Here is a 20,454-nt window from a genome sequence, read left to right as displayed (position 1 = left end):
TAGAGCTTTCTTTTGGTGGTATTTAGTTACAGCTCGGAGTTTTATTTTTTGCTAAACAAACAAAAAAAGATGCAAAAAAAAAAAAAAAAAATCATGTTTTAATAGTTTGTTATAAAATTTTGCAAACGGGTCATTTTTCTCCTTCATTGAAGTGCGCTGATTAGGCGGCACTGATAGGCTGCATTGGTGGGCACTGATGGGCTGCATTGGTGGGCACTGATGGGCTGCATTGGTGGGCACTGATGGGCTGCATTGGTGGGCACTGATGGGCTGCACTGGTGGGCACTGATAGGCATAGTTAAGGCGGCACTAATAGGCACAGATAAGGCGGCACCGATGGGCACAGATAAGGCGGCACTGATGGGCAAAGATGGGCACAGATAAGATGGCACGGATGGGTGGCACGGATAAGTGGCACGGATGGGTGGCACGGATGGGCACTGATAGGTACCACAGATAGATGGGACTGATGGGCACTGATAGGTGGCACTGATAGGTGGCTCTGATAGGTGGCACTGATGGGCGGCACTGCTGGGCACTGATGGGCGGCACTGCTGGGCACTGATGGGCGGCACTGGGGTGCAGCACCTTTGAGGCAGATTGGGTGGCACTGTGGGTGGCACTGTGGGTGGCACTGTGGGTGGCACTATGGGCACTGACGGGGGGCACTTACTTTTTCTTTTATTTTACTTCAGGATGGCACTGCGGGAGGCAGGTGGGCACAGGCAGGTGGCAGGTGGTCCCTTGTATTGATGGCCGTGATCGGGACTGATGTCCCGATCACGGCCGCCGGTGATCGGCTTTTTTTTTCTCTCCTCGCGCTGTCAGCGCGAGGAGGAATAATAGCCGATTACCGGCTCCGTTCTATCACATGATCAGCTGTCATTGGCTGACAGCTAATCACGTGATAAGGGGTCGGGATCGACCCCTTACACGGATCGGTGATCAGGCGAGTCTCACGGACTCGCCGATCACAGAGCGCGCCGCGCGCGCCCCTCAGGGGGCGCGCAGGCCGCTCGTAACCAGGACGACGTCAATAGACGTAGTCCTGAAAATGTAGGTCCGTGCTAATGCCGTCATTTGGCAATAGCGCGGATCTGAAGTGGTTAAACAAACCTTTAATTCCAGTTTGTGAATGTTAAATACACATCATAATGACAATAATAAATGCCACTTTAAGGGATACTGTACTTTCAAAAATTGTGCCCTCTGTACCTGACCTAAATTAACCCCATGACCAAGGTGTATACTTACCTGAGTCAGGTGATCCAGGAATTTACAGCACTTCTTGAAATCTTCATTCCTCTTGCTGCACCTGAGCAGTAGAAACCCAAAAGGTGATGGATCCATAGAAGTCTTTTGAGTCATACTGTGGAGTAGGGATGAGCTCAGGCGTGTTCTCATGGTCCACGTGCAGAGCCCGCCAGGAAGTCGGCACAGTTCTGCGCTAATCACAGGCAGTGAGATATTACCCGATCTCTGCAGCCGGGCATTGGAGCAATGTCTCACTGCCTGTGATTAGCGCAGCGCTGCGCCAACATCCTGGCGGGCTCTGCACGTGGACCATGCGAACACGCCTGAGCTCATCCTTACTGTGGAGGCGTGGCCAGAGAAAAGTGGCCTTTGGCAAGAAGGGCTGAAGATCCGGGCCGACCGGGGTCATTTGAAAATACGTTTAGGTCAAAGGTCTCCAAATTTCTAAAGAAAGGGCCAGTTTACTGTCCTTAAGACATTAGGGGGGCTGGCCTGTGCCCAGTGGATGAAAACAATTCCTGATCTTTGGTATTAGGGGGAGAAATATTTGGCGTCAGTGGGATATTGCCCCATTGTTGTTGTCACTGTAAGGAATTATGCCCCATTGTTCAATGGTAGGAATAATGCCTCAGCTGCTGCATAACTGCTGGATAAAGGCAAGGGCCGCATTCGACCTCAGGGCTGCAGTTTGGAGACCACTGATTTAGGTCAAGGGTGGGGGTAAAAAGTTAACTTTATATGAAAGTTATCCTTTTAAACTGGCTGCTAACAGATTTAAGTGCTACTTGAAACTTATTGAAAGTCTAAAAAAAAATGCTAGCAGCTTCTGTCTCTCAGCACTACTACAGCATGTTTACTATTGCCAAACTTGAGTTTTTAATAAACTTTACTGAACCTTGTTAAATCTCCCTAAGGATGGGAAACCAATCAACTTCTATCCTCTGCTTGTTCAATTAAGCTTTGGCAATTATACTTGGAAGCTGATTGGTTTCTATGCAGATGTGAGCCTGATTTTCCACTCTCCAAATTTAGTAAACAAACCCCATTGTGTCAAGGGCCAGTCATCTGCACCCTAATGGAGTGTAACCGCTCGATGTATGTTACATGGTAACAGGTGTAATGCCTGCCATTTATACACATGCTTTCTTGTTACAGCTGATCATAAATGCCTATTATCTCCCCTGCAGAGGTGCGATCATTCTTGTTGTACTGGGGCTCCAATCAGCTGTGTGAATTAAGCCTAAAAACCTTGCTGTACCCAATTGCTCTTAAAAAAAGCTAAAGCACGTGTGTACAAATCCTTATATTAGCCCTCAAATTTTCCACTTTTCTACTCGCATTTTATGAGTGGAAAATGAGGGCTGGCGAGGAGCGGGTGTGCGAGCACCGCCGGTGGGCGGAGTTGATCGGGAGCCGTTCTCCCAGTGGATCACCCCGGGGAAGAGAGCATGGAGGAAGAGAGAAGCGGTGGGATCACAGAGTACGGATAGCCCTCTGTAACAGCATACATTATAATTTCCCCCGCTCTGCTCACCGCCACACACAGTCCCGCTCTCATGACACCGCGCCTGTGATAGGCAGAACGCCGGTCCAATGCTGGGATGTCTTCTGTCTATCACAGGTGCAGGGTCAGGAGGAGGTGGGGCTGTGTGTGACGTCAAGCAGAGCGGAGGCTATTGTAATGTAAGCTGTTCTGGTGTGCTATCCCACTCTGTGATTCCGCGGCTTTCCTCTTCCTCCAGTCATGATCCAGCCTCTCTCTTCCTCTGCCCATGTGAGGCTACAATGGTGGACACAGCCTGGTGGGCACAGGTAAGGCTGCATTGGTGGGCACAGGTCACACTACAATGATGGGCACAGGTCACGCTGCATTTATGGGCACTGACGAGGCTAAATTGATGTGCACTGGTGAGGTTGTGCTGAGGGGCACTGATAAAGTTGTTGTTAATATTTATTTTTGTAACTTGATTCTGCATAAAACATTTAAGTGTCATTTCATGAGATAATTCATGAGAGCGTGTTTAGGGGTGGGGCAGGGTAGTGGTTGGATGGGGCAACCAACTGGTGGCAAGTAACCCTTGAGCCCTGGCTAGTAGCTCAGGACTTTACATTTTTAGCTCTGCTTTATATTACAACCAGACTAGCTGATAACCGGTTTCCTTACACCCAAACTTTAAGTTCTCATTAATGGCAGTATTTGGCTGGACCATAATTTAAATCTAAAGTTTTGCTTTTTCTCTTTTTAAATGGCATCAGGGACGGTACCCACAATGAATGTGCTGTTAGGTTAAAATCTTTGGTCTTTTGCCCCCCAGATACCCTCGCAGTTGTGATCTTCTGGTGCTTTGGGGGCTAACATGCTTGGCTGTAGCTGTGACTGGCACTCATAAAATGCCAACTGTACGTGTCCTTTACATTCTTGTGCTCCATTCATAGAAACCATACTATTAGTGCCAACAATGGAAAGCACTCTATAATCAAAGTAGGCAGAACTTTAAGCAGATAGAAGGGCTTCTATAAATGAAGAACGAGTGCAGAAAAGGTGGGCATGGCTAGCACTTCAGCAAGTGCCCGTTACAGTTGCAGCTGTTTATATTAAATCCCTGCAGCACCATAAAATCACAGCCGCACGAGTATTCAGGTGCAGAAGGCTTAAGATTTCAACCTAACACAGCCATCCCGCATGGGAAACTTGTCATTTAAAAAAAAAAAAAATTAAATAAAAAAAAAAATCACTAAACTTCAGATTTAAAGTGATTGTAAGGGGGTTCATTTTAAAAACAAAAAAACAAACATATATCATACTTGCCTCCACTGTGCAGCTCGTTTTGCACAGAATGGCGCCAAACCTGCTCTTCTTGGGTCCCCCGTGGCATTCATGGCTCCTCCCCGCATCAGATAAACCCCCCAGGGATGCACTTCTCAGAGGGGGTTACCTTGGGCGCGCGTTCCCGAGTCCAGCATTCGGCGTCCATAGTCACTGCCAGGTGTTTTTTCACCTTAATGCATAGGATGCATTAAGGTGAAAAAACACAAAGGTTTACAGCCCCTTTTAAGGTCAGGTGCTGTTGATGCAGTTTTGTTCTTTTCCAGTGGTCTATGCAACAGCTCCAAAACTTAGGAATAAGAAATAGGAAAGGTGGGAAATTTGCATCTTTTTTTCCTTTTCAGTCCCATCTCACCTATGGCTACTGCATTGAGTGCTGTCATAGAGATTATATGGAAAATCTAATTCCAGTAATAGTTTTAGCATGGAGCAAGGGGTAACCAAAGAAATATAAAAATGTTATGCTTCCAAACATTATCCATCCAAGATCTCATCCAAAATATTATAAAAGCTCTACAAGTAAAATGTCACCACCGTCCTACCATATGCAACTCATTTGTGTGACCATCACAAGGCACTTGGTGACACAGTGACTATTCAGAAATCTGTATCTCCTTCAAAGTGTGCTGTGCTTTCTTTGTTTCAGATTGGTCTGTAGAAGATGAATGGAATTTGCTGTATGTGGCTGCAACTCGAGCAAAGAAACATCTCATCATAACTAAATCAATCGAAAATATTTTAACTTTGGCTGGGGTAGGTATTACCATTTTTCTTTAAGTATAGGCAGCAGCAGTGTGCATACTTATATTTTTCTCTTCTTTGGTCACATTATAATGTAGCTGGTGGCTATTTTGTGAGATCATATCCTATCTTTTTTTTTTTTTTTTACTCAATCTATTGAATTGAGATTTCAAAAAAGAGTAGGATACAGAAAGAAAAAAGAATTGGTTTGCACATTGCAAGTCAAAAGTTGTTTGCTCCATATAACCCAAGAAGAATACAATGATATCTAATGTGCAATAACCTCCTGAATCCTAATTTATCACCAGTAAGTAGAGATTTTAACAAAATTCAGGCGACTCATCGGTTTTGTGGAAAAAAAGCGGTGGCAGCCTTATGTAATGCATACAGTAGAAATCCGAGAGCTTGATTCAGAATATGAAAACCCCAAAGTACTCCAGAGTGACAAATGTAGCTGTGTAGCCAGGCAGATAGAAGAAAGTGAGTGCAGTTCCCTATCCTAATTAATACACAGTATATCACAAAAGTGAGTACACCCCTCACATTTTTGTAAATATTTTATTATATCTTTTCATGTGACAACACTGACGAAATTACACTTTGCTACAATGTAAAGTAGTGAGTGTACAGCTGGAATAACAGTGTGTAAATTTTCTATCCCCTCAAAATAACACAATGCACAACCATTAAAGTCTAAACTGCTGGCAACAAAAGTGAGTACACCCGTAAGTGAAAATGTCCAAATTGGGCCCAATTAGCCATTTTTCCTCCCCGGTGTCATGTGACTCGTTAGTGTTACAAGGTCTCAGGTGTAAATGTGGAGCAGGTGTGTTAAATTTGGTGTTATCTCTCTCACTCTCGCATACGTCTCATCATGCACCTCATGGGAAAGAACTCTGAGGATCTGAAAAAAAGAACTTTTGCTCTACATAAAGATGGCCTAGACTATAAGAAGCTTGCCAAGACCCTGAAACTGAACTGCAGCATGGTGGCCAAGACCATACAGCAGTTTAATAGGACAGGTTCCACTAAGAACAGGCCTCGGCATGGTCAACCAAAGAAGTTGAGTGCACATGCTCAGAGTCCTATCCAGAGGTTGTCTTTGGGAAATAGACGTATGAGTGATTCCAGCATTGCTGCAGAGGTTGAAGGGGTGGGGGGGTCAGCCTGTCAGTGCTCAGACCATACACCCCGCGCACTGCATAAAATTGGTCTGCATGGCTGTCGTCCCAGAAGGAAGCTTCTTCTAAAGATGATGCACAAGAAAGCCTGCAAACAGTTTGCTGAAGACAAGCAGACTAAGGACATGGATTACTGGAACCATGTCCTGTGGTCTGATGAGACCAAGATAAACTTATTTGGTTCAGATGGTGTCAAGCATGTGTGGCAGCAACCAGGTGAGGAGTACAAAGGCAACAGTGTCTTGCCTGCAGTCAGGCATGGTGGTGGGAGTGTCATGGTCTGGGGCTGCATGCGTGCTGCTGGCACTGGGGAACTACAGTTCATTGAGGGAAGAAATCATGAATGCCAACATGTACTGTGACATACTGAAGCAGAGCATGATCCCCCCTCCCTTCAGGGACTGGGCCGCAGTGCAGTATTCCAACATAAGGACCCCAAACACACCTCCAAGACGACCACTGCCTTACTAAAGAAGCATAGGGTAAAGGTGATGGACTGGCCAAGCATGTCTCCAGACTGAAACCCTATTGAGCATCTGTGGGGCATCCTCAAATGGAAAGTGGAAGAGCGCAAGGTCTCTGACATTCACCAGCTCCGTGATGTCATCATGAAGGGGTGGAAGAGGACTCCAGTGGCAACCTGTGAAGCTCTGGTGAACTCCATGCCCAAGAGGGTTAAGGCAGTGCTGGAAAATAATGGTGACCACACAATATATTGACCCTTTGGGCCCAATTTGGACATTTTCACTTAGGGGTGTACTCTTTTGTTGCCAGTGGTTTAGACATTAATGGCTGTGTGTTGAGTTATTTTGAGAGGACAGCAAATTTACACTGGTGTACAAATTGTACACTTACTACTTTACATTGTAGCAAAGTGTAATTTCTTCAGTGTTGTCACATGAAAAGATATAATAAAATATTTACAAAAACGTGAGGGGTGTACTCGCTTTTGTGAGATAGTGTGTGTGTGTGTGTGTATATGTATGTATATATATATATATATATATATATATATTATAATATAAATTTACTGTCCGTTTCCAGGAGTACTCGTTAAAAGCAGAGTTGACCAGCGAGGTGCTGAAGGACGGCCCTGTACTTTGTGCTCTAGGGCACTGCAGAAATCCCATCTCTGAAAACTCAGTGCTGACCATGAGAAGATTGCCAATCACTTATGTAAGTATACTTTACACCAATTGAGCCTTTATTAAATAATTCCTTTATACTGGGAAAATGAAATCAGTTTAGTTGCATGTAACACATAAATTCAAGCTGGTATGACATTCTGCTTCCTTCCCTACAATGTGGGGTGCCAACTACCATTGCATGGAGTTGTGATGCAGCTGTACTTTGTGGTTTCCATATAAGTGCCTTTTGTGATTGAGAGAATGCAGGCTGCAGGGAATTGTAATCCCAGTAGTGTAATTGTAATCCTACTTAGTCTGGCTTTTGCTTGCAGCACTCCACAGAAACTGCCCTACTAAAACTCATTAACGATTTACTAACTGCTAAAACTAATGATCACTACTTCATACTCTTGCTACTAGACCTCTCTGTGGCCTTTTGATACTGTTGAAAAATGTTCCTTCTCAATAAATGCACTCCCTTGGCTGCCAAGATCCTGCTCTATCTTGGTTGTCCTCCAGCATATCACAGCACTCCTTTAGGTTTACCACCAACTCTGTCTCCTCCTCCATTTCCTCTTTCTGTAGGGGTCTGCCAAGACTCTGTTCTTGGACCACTTCTCTATCTACATCTCCTCCCTTGGTTACTTGATAACCTCACATGACTTCCAATACCATCTCTACGCTGATGACACCCAAATCTATCTCTCTATTCCTCACCTAAAACTCCTTCAGTCTCCTGTCACATTACTGACATATCCGCATGGATGTCGCACTGCTTCGTTAAGCTGTCCTTTCAGCCCCAAATCCAAGTATTGTCAAAAGCTTGTAAACTTCACCTCTAACTTCTCCAAAATATGCCCCGTTTTAACTAAAATCACCAAGCTACTCATTCACTGCCTTGTTTTCTCTCATCCTTGACTATTTCCATTTCAGGTCACTCCAGAGTTTCCCCCTAAAGGCATGGGACCACAGTCCAAAAACCCTAGACACAAGGGTAAATATCCCCACCAGGGTCAAGAGGACCCTTCGGTGGTGGAGGAATCAGTCAATCTTGTCAAAAGACTTGCTATGTTCCTTTCCATTCGAAAGAACAGTGACGACAGATGCCAGCGTTTGGTCCCAAACAGAGGCCGTGAGATCCTCAAATTGGAGAGAATTCAATGCAGTCACCTTAGTATTGGCTGCCTTCTCTCAGATTTTAGATTCTATCAGACAACGGCGCTACGGGGGCCTACTTGAACAAGCAAGGGGGCATGATAAGCAAGGCCCTTCAATTGCTGACAACAAAAATCGTGGAGTGGGTGGAAAATCATTTACTTTCCTTGTCACTGGTCCATCTCAAAGGCAGATTAAACGATGTGGAAGACTTTTTGAGCAGATGGCAAATTCAGGAAGCAGAGTGGAGCTTTAATCCAGAAATGTTTGCATTGATTGCCAGCCAGGACTTGGTGGCATTCTCAGGTGGACCTGTTTGCATTCAGGGAACGCACAGCTCCCTCAGTTCTTTTCTCTTCACCGAGATGACTGTACTCTCTGGATAGATGCCTTAGTGCATCCTTTGAACTTTCACCTGGGTTACGCCTTCCCCCTTTTTCAGCTAATCCCTTTGGTATTGAGGAAGAAATCAGAAACCATCAAACCATTCTGGCAGCTTCCTTTCAAACAGGATTTACTGCTTCAAAGCTTAGTGAGTTTCCTGGATGTAGCCAGGCTAAGCCTCACCGCCTGGTATCTGAGGAGCAGCTATTAAGGAGCCACTTTGCTTTCTAATAGGAAGAAAGTATCTAGCTATTTACACTAAGGTTTGGAAGGTCTACAATGCTTGGTGTCGTTCGAAAAATCGAACCTTGGAAGATATTGCGTCAGTGTTAGAATTCTTGCAGAATGGTGCAGATAAGGTCTTGCAGTTAGTACCCTTAAGGTGCTAACTTTCTTTGTTGGCAAGATTTTTTAGGGCTCTTGCTCGATCCAGACCAGCCCCTGCTAAACATTTTCCAAAGTGGGATCTGTCGGTTGTTCTGCAAGCCTTCACAAAGGAGCCTTTTGAACCAATAGAATCAATTTCTTTGAGGAATCGAACCTTCAAGACTATTTTTAGTTGTGATTACATCTGCCAGAAGAATCAGTGAACTACATGTCCTATCAGTTAAGGAGCCTTTCCTGTCCATATACCCAGATAGTATTATACTAAAAACAGGTACATGTTTTTTGCCAAAAATAGCATCAGTTCAAAACCATTCTCAGGATATTATCCTGGTAACTTTTTGTTCTAACCCTTTAGTGGATAAGGAGAGACTGTTTCACAATTTAGATGTGAGAAGAATTTTATTGCATTACCTGGAGAGACTTTAGGTCTTCAGACATATTTGTTCTTGTTCCTGGCAACAAAAAGGGCCACCAGGCATCTAAGAGGTCAGTTGCTAGGTGGCTTAAATAGGTTATTTTGGAGGCTTACTTACCAAATGGAATTGTCTCCCCCACTGGGAATCCGAGCACACTCCACTAGAGCTCTTGCCACTATATGGGCAGAAAAAGCAGGTACAACCCCAGCTCAAACTTCTAAAGCGGCTACGTGGTCAAGCTATTTAAAGTTTGTTCATCATTACAGACTGGACCTTCTGTCAGCAGGTGATCAGGCATTTCGCAGAAAGGTCATTTTAGGCTATTGTCCCTACCTATTTGGTAAGTCTCATTTTATCCTTTTCAGGCGCTGTCCTGAAAGACATTTAGGGAAAATTCAAGTTAGACTTATTGGTAACTTGTTTTCCAAAAGTCTTTCAGGACAGCAGCGACTGGCCTTTTTTGCTGTTATTAACCATATTATGCTTATGTGTTCCAGCCTGGGCTAGAGGTACACTACTACAACTGACAAGCTGTGGGGAGAAGCCTCCTTTTAAAGTTCAATGGAAGTGGTGTTTCCTGTTGGCATGTGGGAGGGGCCACTCTCTCAGGTGCTCTCCTGAAAGACTTCTGAAAAACAAGTTACCGGTAAGTCTAACAAATTTTTTCCATGCACACATGGATCGCATACGATGTGCTAAAATGCACTTGTGGGTTATGTGGCAACACACTGCTTAGCTGCATACATTATCATGCTTAGCAGTAACACATTTTCCATGCATTGCTGCTACACATCAGTGCAAATTGGCCCTTTGAAGTCTTTGCAAAGGCTGCTAACAGTTTACCTCTGTAGGGTCAATGGGCTGGAAGTCAGCTATAGGTTAGAAAATATACTTACTCTACTAACATTATCTTGAATGATACTATCATTTAAAAGCTTTTTACGTTATGCTTTGTGTCCATTGATGCAAGTTAAAGCTCTTTTATATAAATGTATACTTACTGGTCCTTTTTAAAGTGGAACTAAGCCATTTAAAAAACTGCGAGTAGGCAAATCTTTACTATAGTAGAGACATGCAATAATCACATAGTGGGGAAGGGGGAAAGGGGAAAATTTGTGACTTTAAATGAGGTCATAGCCTCCATCCCTATCCATTGTAAGGCACAAAGTTAAAAACAGGAGCTGAGCGGGACTTTAAATGAAGTACGGGGTTAAAAAAGACAAATTGGTTATTGAAAAAAAGGAAACATTTTATTATTCGTTTTTCTAACAAGACATAATAACAACATGTATATTGGAGAGGTGCGCAGACAGGCACATTATTGACATCAACATTTTGCTTTATACAATCATCATGACCGATACAGAATACGTTAAAAAAAGCGCACCTCCGTTATATACATGGAATAACCAAATATAGTAATAGATTAGACAGATAATACAGTATAGGCAACAACTTTGAATCTATGACTTCTTGGTTGTTGCAATAAATTAGTAAAAAGAACATAATTAATGCATTATTTCAAAAATTAATGCTGGTTAGGGTTGGGGTACCAAAATGCACGGCAACTATTAGCTCTACGCGTTTTGCGGCTTACTGCCGCTCATCAGGAGCAAACTCGTGATTGGTCTGAAAATACAGAATAGTAGTGAATTAATTTTTGCAGTGATGGAACATAGGGAGGTTGAAAAACCCACCTAGTGGTCACTTACACATGGCCATGCAGTCAGAGGAGCATTCTCGAAAGCCACCAGGCACCCAAAGCAATGGTACGGGAGCTGAGGAGGCCCATCCGGCAGCAAAGAGGCCCGCAGAATGCACACACAGGCAATCACCGGGACAACAAGGGCGTTTGATAAGTGAGAACAAAATCAGCGTGTAAGTATGAACCTAGTGGGTGAAAAAATACATGATAAGAAATACAGGTGTTATGTGATTTATCTGGGGGAAAAGTGCAATAAAAAAGTGGGATGGGTATATGTGAGTGTAAGAGGGGTTGGCAGAGGGAAGGGAAGGGGGGGGGGGAAAGGAGGGGCCAATATGTACCATGACCCAATCTGAATTCCAAGTGACAGAGTGATAGTGAAAAGAAAAAGGAACACTGAAACTATTAGAGCAAAGATACCTTGTGTGTGGAGGAAGCACGGAAACAAGAGGTAGCAATATATGGTAAGTGATTAGCCCCGGTCGTTCCGGTCCCGCCTGCCGCCGCCAACCACGGACACAACCACACCGCCGCCAGAAGGCCTCCAACGTCACACACTCAGAGACACCATGGGGAGGAGTGGAGAACGCCGGACCCGGGATACAAGAACACTCCGAGCCTGCGTCCACACCCACACTCCAGGTGACGTGAGGATGTAAATCAAAATCGCCGGAAAGGCGGCACCCATCAAATTGATGCCGCACATCCGGCGGTGAAAGTGTGACGCCGATACGCAGTGGGAGAACGCGCCCCACCCCCAACCAAAAAAAATGGATGAGGAGGGCGTCCCCCAGTGTGCATCGCAGCTCCCGACCCAGGCAAAAGGGGATGCAACGGGGCCGACGCCACCAACACCACCCGACTGCACAGGTGTGTCAAGGACCAAACAATACACAAAAAATATGATATGTAAAAAAAGAAAAATATGAAAATTTGGAAAAACACTGTAGTAGCTGCTATAACTAAATAAAAATGATGAATGATAGGGTACTTGAAACGATTTGGTCCAAGAATTTAAGCAAAATTAAACAAAAATAGAGTATTTGGGTGCCTGGTGGCTTTCGAGACTGCTCCTCTGACTGCATGGCCATGTGTAAGTGACCACTAGGTGGGTTTTCAACCTCCCTATGTTCCATCACTGCAAAAATTAATTCACTACTATTCTGTATTTTCAGAGACATGCAATGTCTCTTGTGTTTTATTGTATTTGCCTAAAATAATAAAATTTCTCTTATATTCACCGACCGACACAGCTCCTCTCTTAGCCATTGGGTTGTATACCTTACCTCTAGGAGAATACTAGGCAAAGTTGTAATACAACACTCAGAACTCTCAGTTCCGCCCATGGGAGCGGTCCCTAAGGTATTAACCCTCCTGCCTGCTAGCAGAACTCAGTTTTATTTTGCTTAGTGAAGGAGGAAGACCTAGGAACCCTGCGGGCCCATTGGTTTGTGTTTTTTTTTTTTTAGGCAGAAGCTTGGCTTTTTGCGCAAGATGAGTGATCCTGTGATCTTCTATCAACAGTCGGCTGGGTGACAGGCTGGTTTACTTATCATTGTAGGCTCCCCAGTCCAGCCATCAAGCGTGTGCAGGTCACAGCTATGGCTCGGCAGGCCACGACATACCTCAGCTCCAGAGGTGGTCAGCGAGCTCCGGGGCATACATATGACCGGGCTACTGATGTCTGCGCCACAGTATGCCGAAGCCAGTAGCTACCCTGTACTGATCAGGAGTAGATCTACAATGGAATGTCTCCCAGCTCTTCAGGACTAGTAAGTACAGCTCTCCCTGTTCTGACGGGGCTGAGCAGCTGGGCATTCCCTGTGAGGTCGATTCAGGGGCTCCCTCACCTCCCTATCTTCTCTCCCCTGTCCCTATCTTCCCTCCCTCCCCCGTTCGGGGGGGGGGAATGCTGCATGTGGCTGCTGAGCGGTGTGTGTGCCTATATAGGGGCTCTCACCTGACATGGGGGGCTGGCTAAATGGCGGTGGTCCTGGGACCTGTATGGTATGCCCCTGGAAGGTTCCTGTGAGGGTCTGCTGGGAATGGTGCAGCGCTGTGGCTTTGCAGGGTTTTTTTTATATTTACATCATGGCGATGTTTGGCGGTCATTTTAGGTGTGGGCAGAGCAGGCTGACTGTCTGGGCTTCAGCGGCCATTTTCTATGTGATTCCTATTCAAGGCACTGGCGGCCATTTTCTGGAAGCCTGAACATATTTCAGTGTTCCCTGACAGCAGCATGGCTCGTGCCTTTTTTTTTCCCCCTGTGTTTCCCGTCTGTGTACTGGACGCTTAGCGGCCAATTTATGGAAGCCTGAGCATTTTTTCTGATCGTTTTAGCGATCGTTCCAGCGGTTATCACCAACTCAGTTTTTGGTTTCCTCTGCACCTGAGTGCACTCAGGGACTACAGGCACCACTCGTGGACAGCACAGAACTCCCCAGGGTGGTGAGTCCAGCGGGAATGAGCCCTTCAGTCAGCGGGAGCAAGGAGGGTGGGACTGTCACTGTCCTAAGTCCCCTTTGGGTGGCAGATGGGATAGGGTCAGCATGGCTCAGAAACTAGTGTTTCTTCCCCCAAAGTGCAGACAATGGCAACCGGGTCACCTGCAGACTGCGCAGTGCCCATAGACACCCTGATGGCGGTCCTCAACTCGTTCATTGCTAGATGGGCGGTGTGGGAAAATGGGTGTAATAAGGTGGCCCTGTTCCCCCCTGTCCTCTGGGGAGAGCTCTGGCACAGACTCGGGTCCCGATGAGGCTGGTAAACCCTGCTCTGTCTTGTCAGATGACGCTGACCAGGACCGTTCGGACAGTAAGGATGAGTCTGGGTGCAAAAAAGCGCTTGTTGGAGCACTTATGACAGCTGTGCGGGTTACCCTGAAGATTCAGGAGACAGCAGGTCCCCCTGCTGAGGTACGGGTCCCCTTTGGGTCCCGCAAGCCAGCATGTTCACCTATGGTGTTCCCGTATCTGACTTATTTGACAAATTCACCTACAGGGAATGGTGTCGCACGCAACTGACCTTTTTGGTCCCCAGACACAGGGCTGTGCGTTACCCCTTTGAGGAATGCCTTCTCACAAAGTGGTTGGCTCCTCCGGTCGTGGACCCTCCAGTATCCGGGTTAAATAAGTAACCATGATCCCGGTAGTGGGAACTCCTGCATTTAAGGATCCCGCGGACAGGAAGGCTGAGGCAGTGGCTCGTTCCTTGTTTGCAGTTGTGGGGTCCACTGTGCGACTAGTACTGGCATCCGCACTTGTGTCGCAGACACGGTCTAAGTGAGCAAAACTTTTGCACTACGAATTGGGAGAGCGTCAGGCTTTTCCTGTCTGCGTGAAAGTGGCACACCAACTAGTGCAAGGCCTTATAGTACGTTTGTGATGTGGCCCTGGATACCTCCCTCTTGTTCTAGGGTTTCAGTGTCAGCTGTGGTGCTGAGGCGCCTGATTGGCTGAAATGCTGGTCTGTTGACCAGGCATCTAAAAAAGCCCTGATGGATTTTCCCTTCCTTGGCGAACGGCTCTTGGGAGCATCTTTAGATGGCATTAATAAGCATGCCACCGGTGGTAACAGTGTATTACCCCCACAGGCCAGGAAGGCTAAGGAGCCATGCTGTAGGCAAGGGCCCTCTTGTTTACGTCCGCCTGGAGCTTCGGTATAATGTCCCCAGCCCGACAGGATGACCACGGACAGACAAAAGTGTTCCTGAAACCGCAAGCCTAACAAGCCTGCGAGTTTAAGGCTACCGCATGAAGGTTTGTCCCCACCCATGTCTCGGGTGGGGGGTCTCCTTCGGGAGTTGACAGCCCGGTGGTCCCCTCGGTTTTCGACCAATGGACCTGCAACCTTATTTCCTCAGGCTACAAGATAGAGTTGCTCTCTTGGACGCCAAACAGATTCTTCCCTTCTAGCATACCCGTATCCCCGGCTTGCCGGGAGGCCCTCTTGGGGGCAGTAAGGGACCTACTGAGTAGCAGGGTGGTTGTACCGGTTCCGGAATCGGAACGTTTCCAAGGATTCTACTCAAATATGTTTTGTAGCTTCCAAGGAGGAAGGGGTACGTCCAATCTTGGACCCAAAAGCCCTCTATCACTTTAAGGTGTAGAGGTACAGAATGGAATCATTCGCCCAGTAGTTGCTCCATCAAGGGTTCTCCCTGGCGACCTTAGGCACCCAGGATGCGTACCTGCACATACTCATATGTCTGTGACAGCAGAAGTTTCTGTGATTTACAGTCGGGGAAGCCCACTACCAGTTTGTGGTTCTCCCTTCGGTCTGACATCAGCCCCCGAGTCTTTACCAAGGTTTTGGCTCCGGTTTTGACATTGCAACGGCAATGTGGGATCGCGATCGTGGGATATCTAGACGATTTCCTCCTGAGAGCATCTTCCACCTCAGAGTTAGAGGAGGATGTAACGATCATTATGCAGACTCTGCAAGAATTTGAGTGGCTGTTGAACCTAAAGAACTCGGTGATTGTACCGACTCAGCGTTTGGAGTACCTAGGCTTGCTGCTAGACTCCATGGAAGCGAGAGTTTTCTCCCTTCAGTCAAGCTGCAGACTTTCAGATCTGCGGTAAGACTGCTGATGTACCACAGGTGGTCGTCGCTTCGCTTTTGCATGCGAGTCCTGGGGCTCATGGTGGCTTCCTTTGAGGCTGTACCATTTGCCCAGTTCTACACCAGAGTCCTGCAGTAGGACATCTTGTCTAAATGGGACAAATCTAAGTTGTCCCTGGATCGTTAGATTCAGGTGAGCCAATCAGTCAGAGAATCACTGATCTAGTTGCCGATAAATCTGCTCGAACTGAGAGCGATCAGGCCGTGCCTCTCCACATGCTCAATGAGACTGCAAGCACGTCCGTTCAGGGTCCAGTCAGACAACGCCACTGCAGTGGCATACGTCAGTCACCAAGGGGGGACAAGAAGCACAGCCACAGCACGGGAGGTCACTCACATACTTTGGTGGGTAGGACGACATGTACAGGTTTTGTCGGCTATTTACATTCCCGGAGTGGAGATCTGGCGGACTATCTGAGTCGCCAGATGCTGGACCCAGGAGAATGGGCATTGCATCCAGAGGTATTCGGGTTACTGTGCCTGAGGTGGGGCACACCTGATGTGGATCTTCTGGCCTCCCATCTCAGAGGGGGCCAAGATTCGGGTCCAGGACAAGGGATCCGTGGACGAATGCGTCAGAAGCGATGGTGGCTCTGTGGGATCAGCACCAGCTGATCTATGCCTTTCTTCCACTGAAGCTGTTACCATGTCTGATTCGCAGAGTGGAAGCCGAGGGGATCCCAGCAATACTGGTGGTCCCAGATTGGCCTTAGTGCCCATGGTACTCAGACCTGGTGCGTCTGGTGGCAGACGCTCCCTGGCGACTGCCATTACGAGAGGGCCTTCTGTCTCAGGGTTCGATTCTCCATCCTGCTTTACCATCGCGGGCTTTAACGGCATGGCTATTAAGAGCCAGGTGTTGAAGAACCGGGGTCTGTCGGACTCAGTGATCCCAACTATGTTGAGAGCCTGGAAATCTTCTTCTAGGAAGATATATCATCATACCTGGAAGGCCTACATCTCCATATGTAAGGAGAAGGGTTGGCATCCGCACTCTTTTTCCATATGCAGGATCCTGCTGTTTCTTCAGCAAGGAGTAGACCAAAAATTGGCGTTTAAGCACTATTAGACAGCAAGTTTCAGCTTTGACTGTTTTTTTCAGCGACCCCTGGCGTCTCACTCATAGTGAGTACCTTTGTTCAGGGGGTCTGGCATGTAGTCCCTCTGGTGCCTCCACCGTTACCCCCATGGGATTTAAACCTGGTGTTATCGGCTCTTAATCCGGCTTAAAAATATCAGGGTGTTCCCCTGTAGATGCTTTTTCAGAAAGCGGTCTTTCTAGTGGCCATCACATCGGCCAGGAGGGTCTCAGAACTGGCGACCTTGTCTTGCAAGTCGCCTTATCTGGTTATCCATAAGGATAAGGTGGTGTTGCGTTCGCAACCGTCCTTTCTAACGAAGGTGGTCACGGCTTTTCACATTAATGAGGACATGGTGTTACCATCTCTCTGTCCTAGGACAAAAACACTCTAAGGAGGTGGCCCTTCATGCTTTGGCCGTGGTTCGGGCTCTGAAAGTGTATTTGTCTACCACTGCTCCCTTTCGGAAGTCAAAGTCGCTGTTTGTTTCGGTAGCTGGTTCCAAGAAAGGCATGGCGGTCTCATCAGCCACCATTTTCAGGGGGACAGATTGTAATACAAGCCTACGCCTTAAAGGGGCAGGCGGTCCTCTTTCCGGTTACTTCCCACTCCACAAGGGCAATTGGAATGTCTTGGGCCTTCTGACACCAAGCGTCTATCGCTCAGGTGTGTAGGGTGGCGACCTGGTCATCTGTCTACACGTTTACCAAGTTCTACAAGGTAGACGTCAGTGCATTGGCTGATGCCTGTTTTTGGCCACAAAGTTTGCAGGCGGCTGTATAGTTGCAATTGAATATGCAAGATTTTACTTTATTTTTTTTCAATTAAAAACACAGTACATTTTAAGTTAATGCACTGTTGCATTACATTCTGCAGTTTTTTGTGCGGTTGGGGGTAGTCACTCCTGTTGAGGGTACCCTGATTTTGTGGTGGATTTCTCCACACACTGTTTTTTTGTGGGTAAAGTTTCACTTGTTCCCACTTGCCACGGTGGATGAAGTGTTTATGCTGTTTTTCCCACCCCTCATTTTGGCACTGCTTGGGGGCATCCCAGTGGCTAAGAGGAGCTGTGTCGGTCGGTGAATATAAGAGAAAATAGGATTTTTTGTACTCGCCGTAAAATCCTTTTCTCTTTTATTCACCGACCGACACAGCACCCGACCTTCCTTTTTTCTTTAGGTTATACTGCTTGTTGACGTACTGAGTTCTGCTAGCAGGCAGGAGGGTTGATACCTAAGGGACCGCCTCCATGGGCGGAACTGAGAGTTCTGAGTGTTGTATTACAACTTTGCCTAGTATTCTCCTAGAGGTAAGGTATACAACCCAATGGCTAAGAGAGGAGCTGTGTCGGTCGGTGAATTACAGAGAAAAGGATTTCACAGTGAGTACAAAAAATACTATTTTTTGCTTGCTTTAGAAATTTTAATTGTGTGCCCATTTATTTCATGTTTAATTGAAATAATAGAAGTGTATTTACACTTTTATCCTTTTTTCTGTTTTGCAGAGTGACAAAAGTGAAGATAAAGGGGGGTTTTTCTGCCATGCGTGTGTGCAACAGCGAGTTGGAAACATGACACAACTAATGCTATCGCCAGATATTTTGAAAACCATAGAGAGCAAACTTGAAAATGTAGTTATGTCCAGACGTCTTGAATTTCTGTTGCAAGTTATTTAGGAGTAAATGTGTTTTCGTTATTTCCTGTTGGGCGCCCCCAACAGTGTGCGGTTTTGTATGTCCCAGGAAATCACAGAACGTTGTGTGCAGTTTATTTCTGCAGAATGATTCTCATGTGCTTTTCATTTTTAATTAAACCTGTCAAACATCTGGTGTTCCCAAACTGTTCTTATGATCAAGAATTACACTTAAAGTAAAACTATCCAAAGCAAAAAAATATTTTGCCTTTAGAGTGTAGAGGGATTAGAATACCTGACAGTTTTTATTGCTGTCTGTGCCCCCATTAGGGAGATTCGCACTTTCTATTTGTCCTTTTTACCACTATCATTGAATGTGAAAGTAAAAGAAAATCTCTTATTTTGGGTTTTTCCCAGAAAAGTAATAAAGGGGAAACTTCCAATGGGTACACTTGTTCTGATGACCTGGGGTCCCCTAGGAATTTCCTTATTTTGCAGGGATTTCCTCTCACTTCCTGTTTGGCTATGGGGCAGGGAGTGAAGGAAAATCTCAGCATTGGGACACAGATGGAGAGAAAAATCTGACAGGTATTATAACCCTCTGTTACTCTCCCCAAAGTGAAAAAAAAAAGTTTTGCCTATAGTTCTACTTTATCTCCTAAATGAAAAATGCATGTCAAAGCAATCAGCAGATTCAGAGGTATTGGTGGTTGAAGTTTCATTCAAATCTGCTTTTTTTTTTTCTATAAGACATGAGCTTAACACAACCCACTTCTACCTCCTTCTTCTTATAGGTCCATTAATGTGATACGTGGCTTTGCATATATAATGTACTTCGATCTGCTGATAATTTTGACATGTGATTTTTACTTTTACCCACAAGTTTAGCGTGGGTATATTTTTTAAGGTACTGTATATGTTCTATTTCATCTATGTGCCACTATTTGTGCAAGGAACATGTTATATTCCTTGTTTGATTGCACTGTCTGAATAAATCATGTACCTTCTAAATTACAGGCTGTCAAGTTTGCAATCAGATGAAAATATTCTATTTAAATATATATTTTTATATTATAGGAAAGAAGAAAAAAACATTAAATACAGTTTTACAAAGTTTTTAAATTGTAAAATTACATACTTGGTCTAAGCATTTTTTTTTTTCTGTTTTGTTTTAGGAAAATAGATTGTTTTTGTTTTTTGCATACATGAATTCAATATTCATATTCAGTATTTCTTTGACCAAATAAATTAATATTTGTTCAAAATCACTACATACTGTATTACTTTTAAAATGCCCATGAAGCCTGACAAAAATTGTCAATGATCCAAGAGATTGAGATAATCCTCTACACTGCACATTCCTTCTTTAACAGAAGTGTATTGATGTGCAACAGATTGTGTCTTTAACAGAAGTACACCTGTGGTGTGATGAATATGGGGATTGCCAGGGCCGATACACTGATCAAAGTTTATCTGGTTTAGCAGGGACTGACTGAAATTCAATTACTGTGTGGCCTTCCCTGCCACCGTCTATGATCAGCTTAAGGAAAGTCAAAGACAAGCCAAAAGGTTTCCTTTAATATGTTTGACACCAGACAGGTGAACCTTGTAGATGACCACTTATTGTTTAGTTAGATATAATACCTGATAACCAGTCAGCTTCTAGAAGTTCTAAGGCAGGCCATAGATCATGAGATTTTCTGTCCTTCCACCATGGGTGGAAGGACAGAAAATCCCATGATTCCCCTATCAACACACTCAGTGTTGGTGGCGGAATCTCTTGCACAGCCTTTTTGTATTCTGCCAGCGGGTAGCACGAGTAGCCATCCCTGCAGGCAAAAAGTAATGATTAGAGTTGCCAGCTACAGTGGGGATCGAAAGTTTGGGTACCCCAGGTAAAAATGTGTATTAATGTGCATAACGAAGCCAAGGAAAGATGGAAA

The 20,454-nt window shown here is 45.5% G+C and overlaps 1 protein-coding gene across 2 annotated transcripts in view; it reads left to right on the top strand.

Moving 5' to 3' along the window:
- The window catches only part of FBH1 (F-box DNA helicase 1), a 132,887-nt gene extending 113,362 nt beyond the window's left edge, over positions 1 to 19,525 (top strand). For both annotated transcript variants that reach the window (XM_077469434.1, XM_077469435.1), the window contains 3 exons: positions 4,728 to 4,834; positions 7,048 to 7,179; positions 18,384 to 19,525. In XM_077469434.1, the coding sequence (XP_077325560.1) occupies positions 4,728 to 4,834; positions 7,048 to 7,179; positions 18,384 to 18,554 (410 nt within the window). In that variant the 3' untranslated portion in view covers positions 18,555 to 19,525. The remainder of the gene's footprint in view (positions 1 to 4,727; positions 4,835 to 7,047; positions 7,180 to 18,383) is intronic.
- Positions 19,526 to 20,454: the final 929 nt, after the last annotated feature.

This window comes from Lithobates pipiens, unplaced genomic scaffold (genome assembly GCF_037356315.1).
Source record: "Lithobates pipiens isolate NorthernLeopardFrog02 unplaced genomic scaffold, aLitPip1_a1.2 Scaffold_8, whole genome shotgun sequence".
Lineage (NCBI taxonomy): Eukaryota > Metazoa > Chordata > Amphibia > Anura > Ranidae > Lithobates > Lithobates pipiens.
Note: the sequence above shows the minus strand (reverse complement) of the source record. Positions and strands in the feature narration are given on the sequence as shown.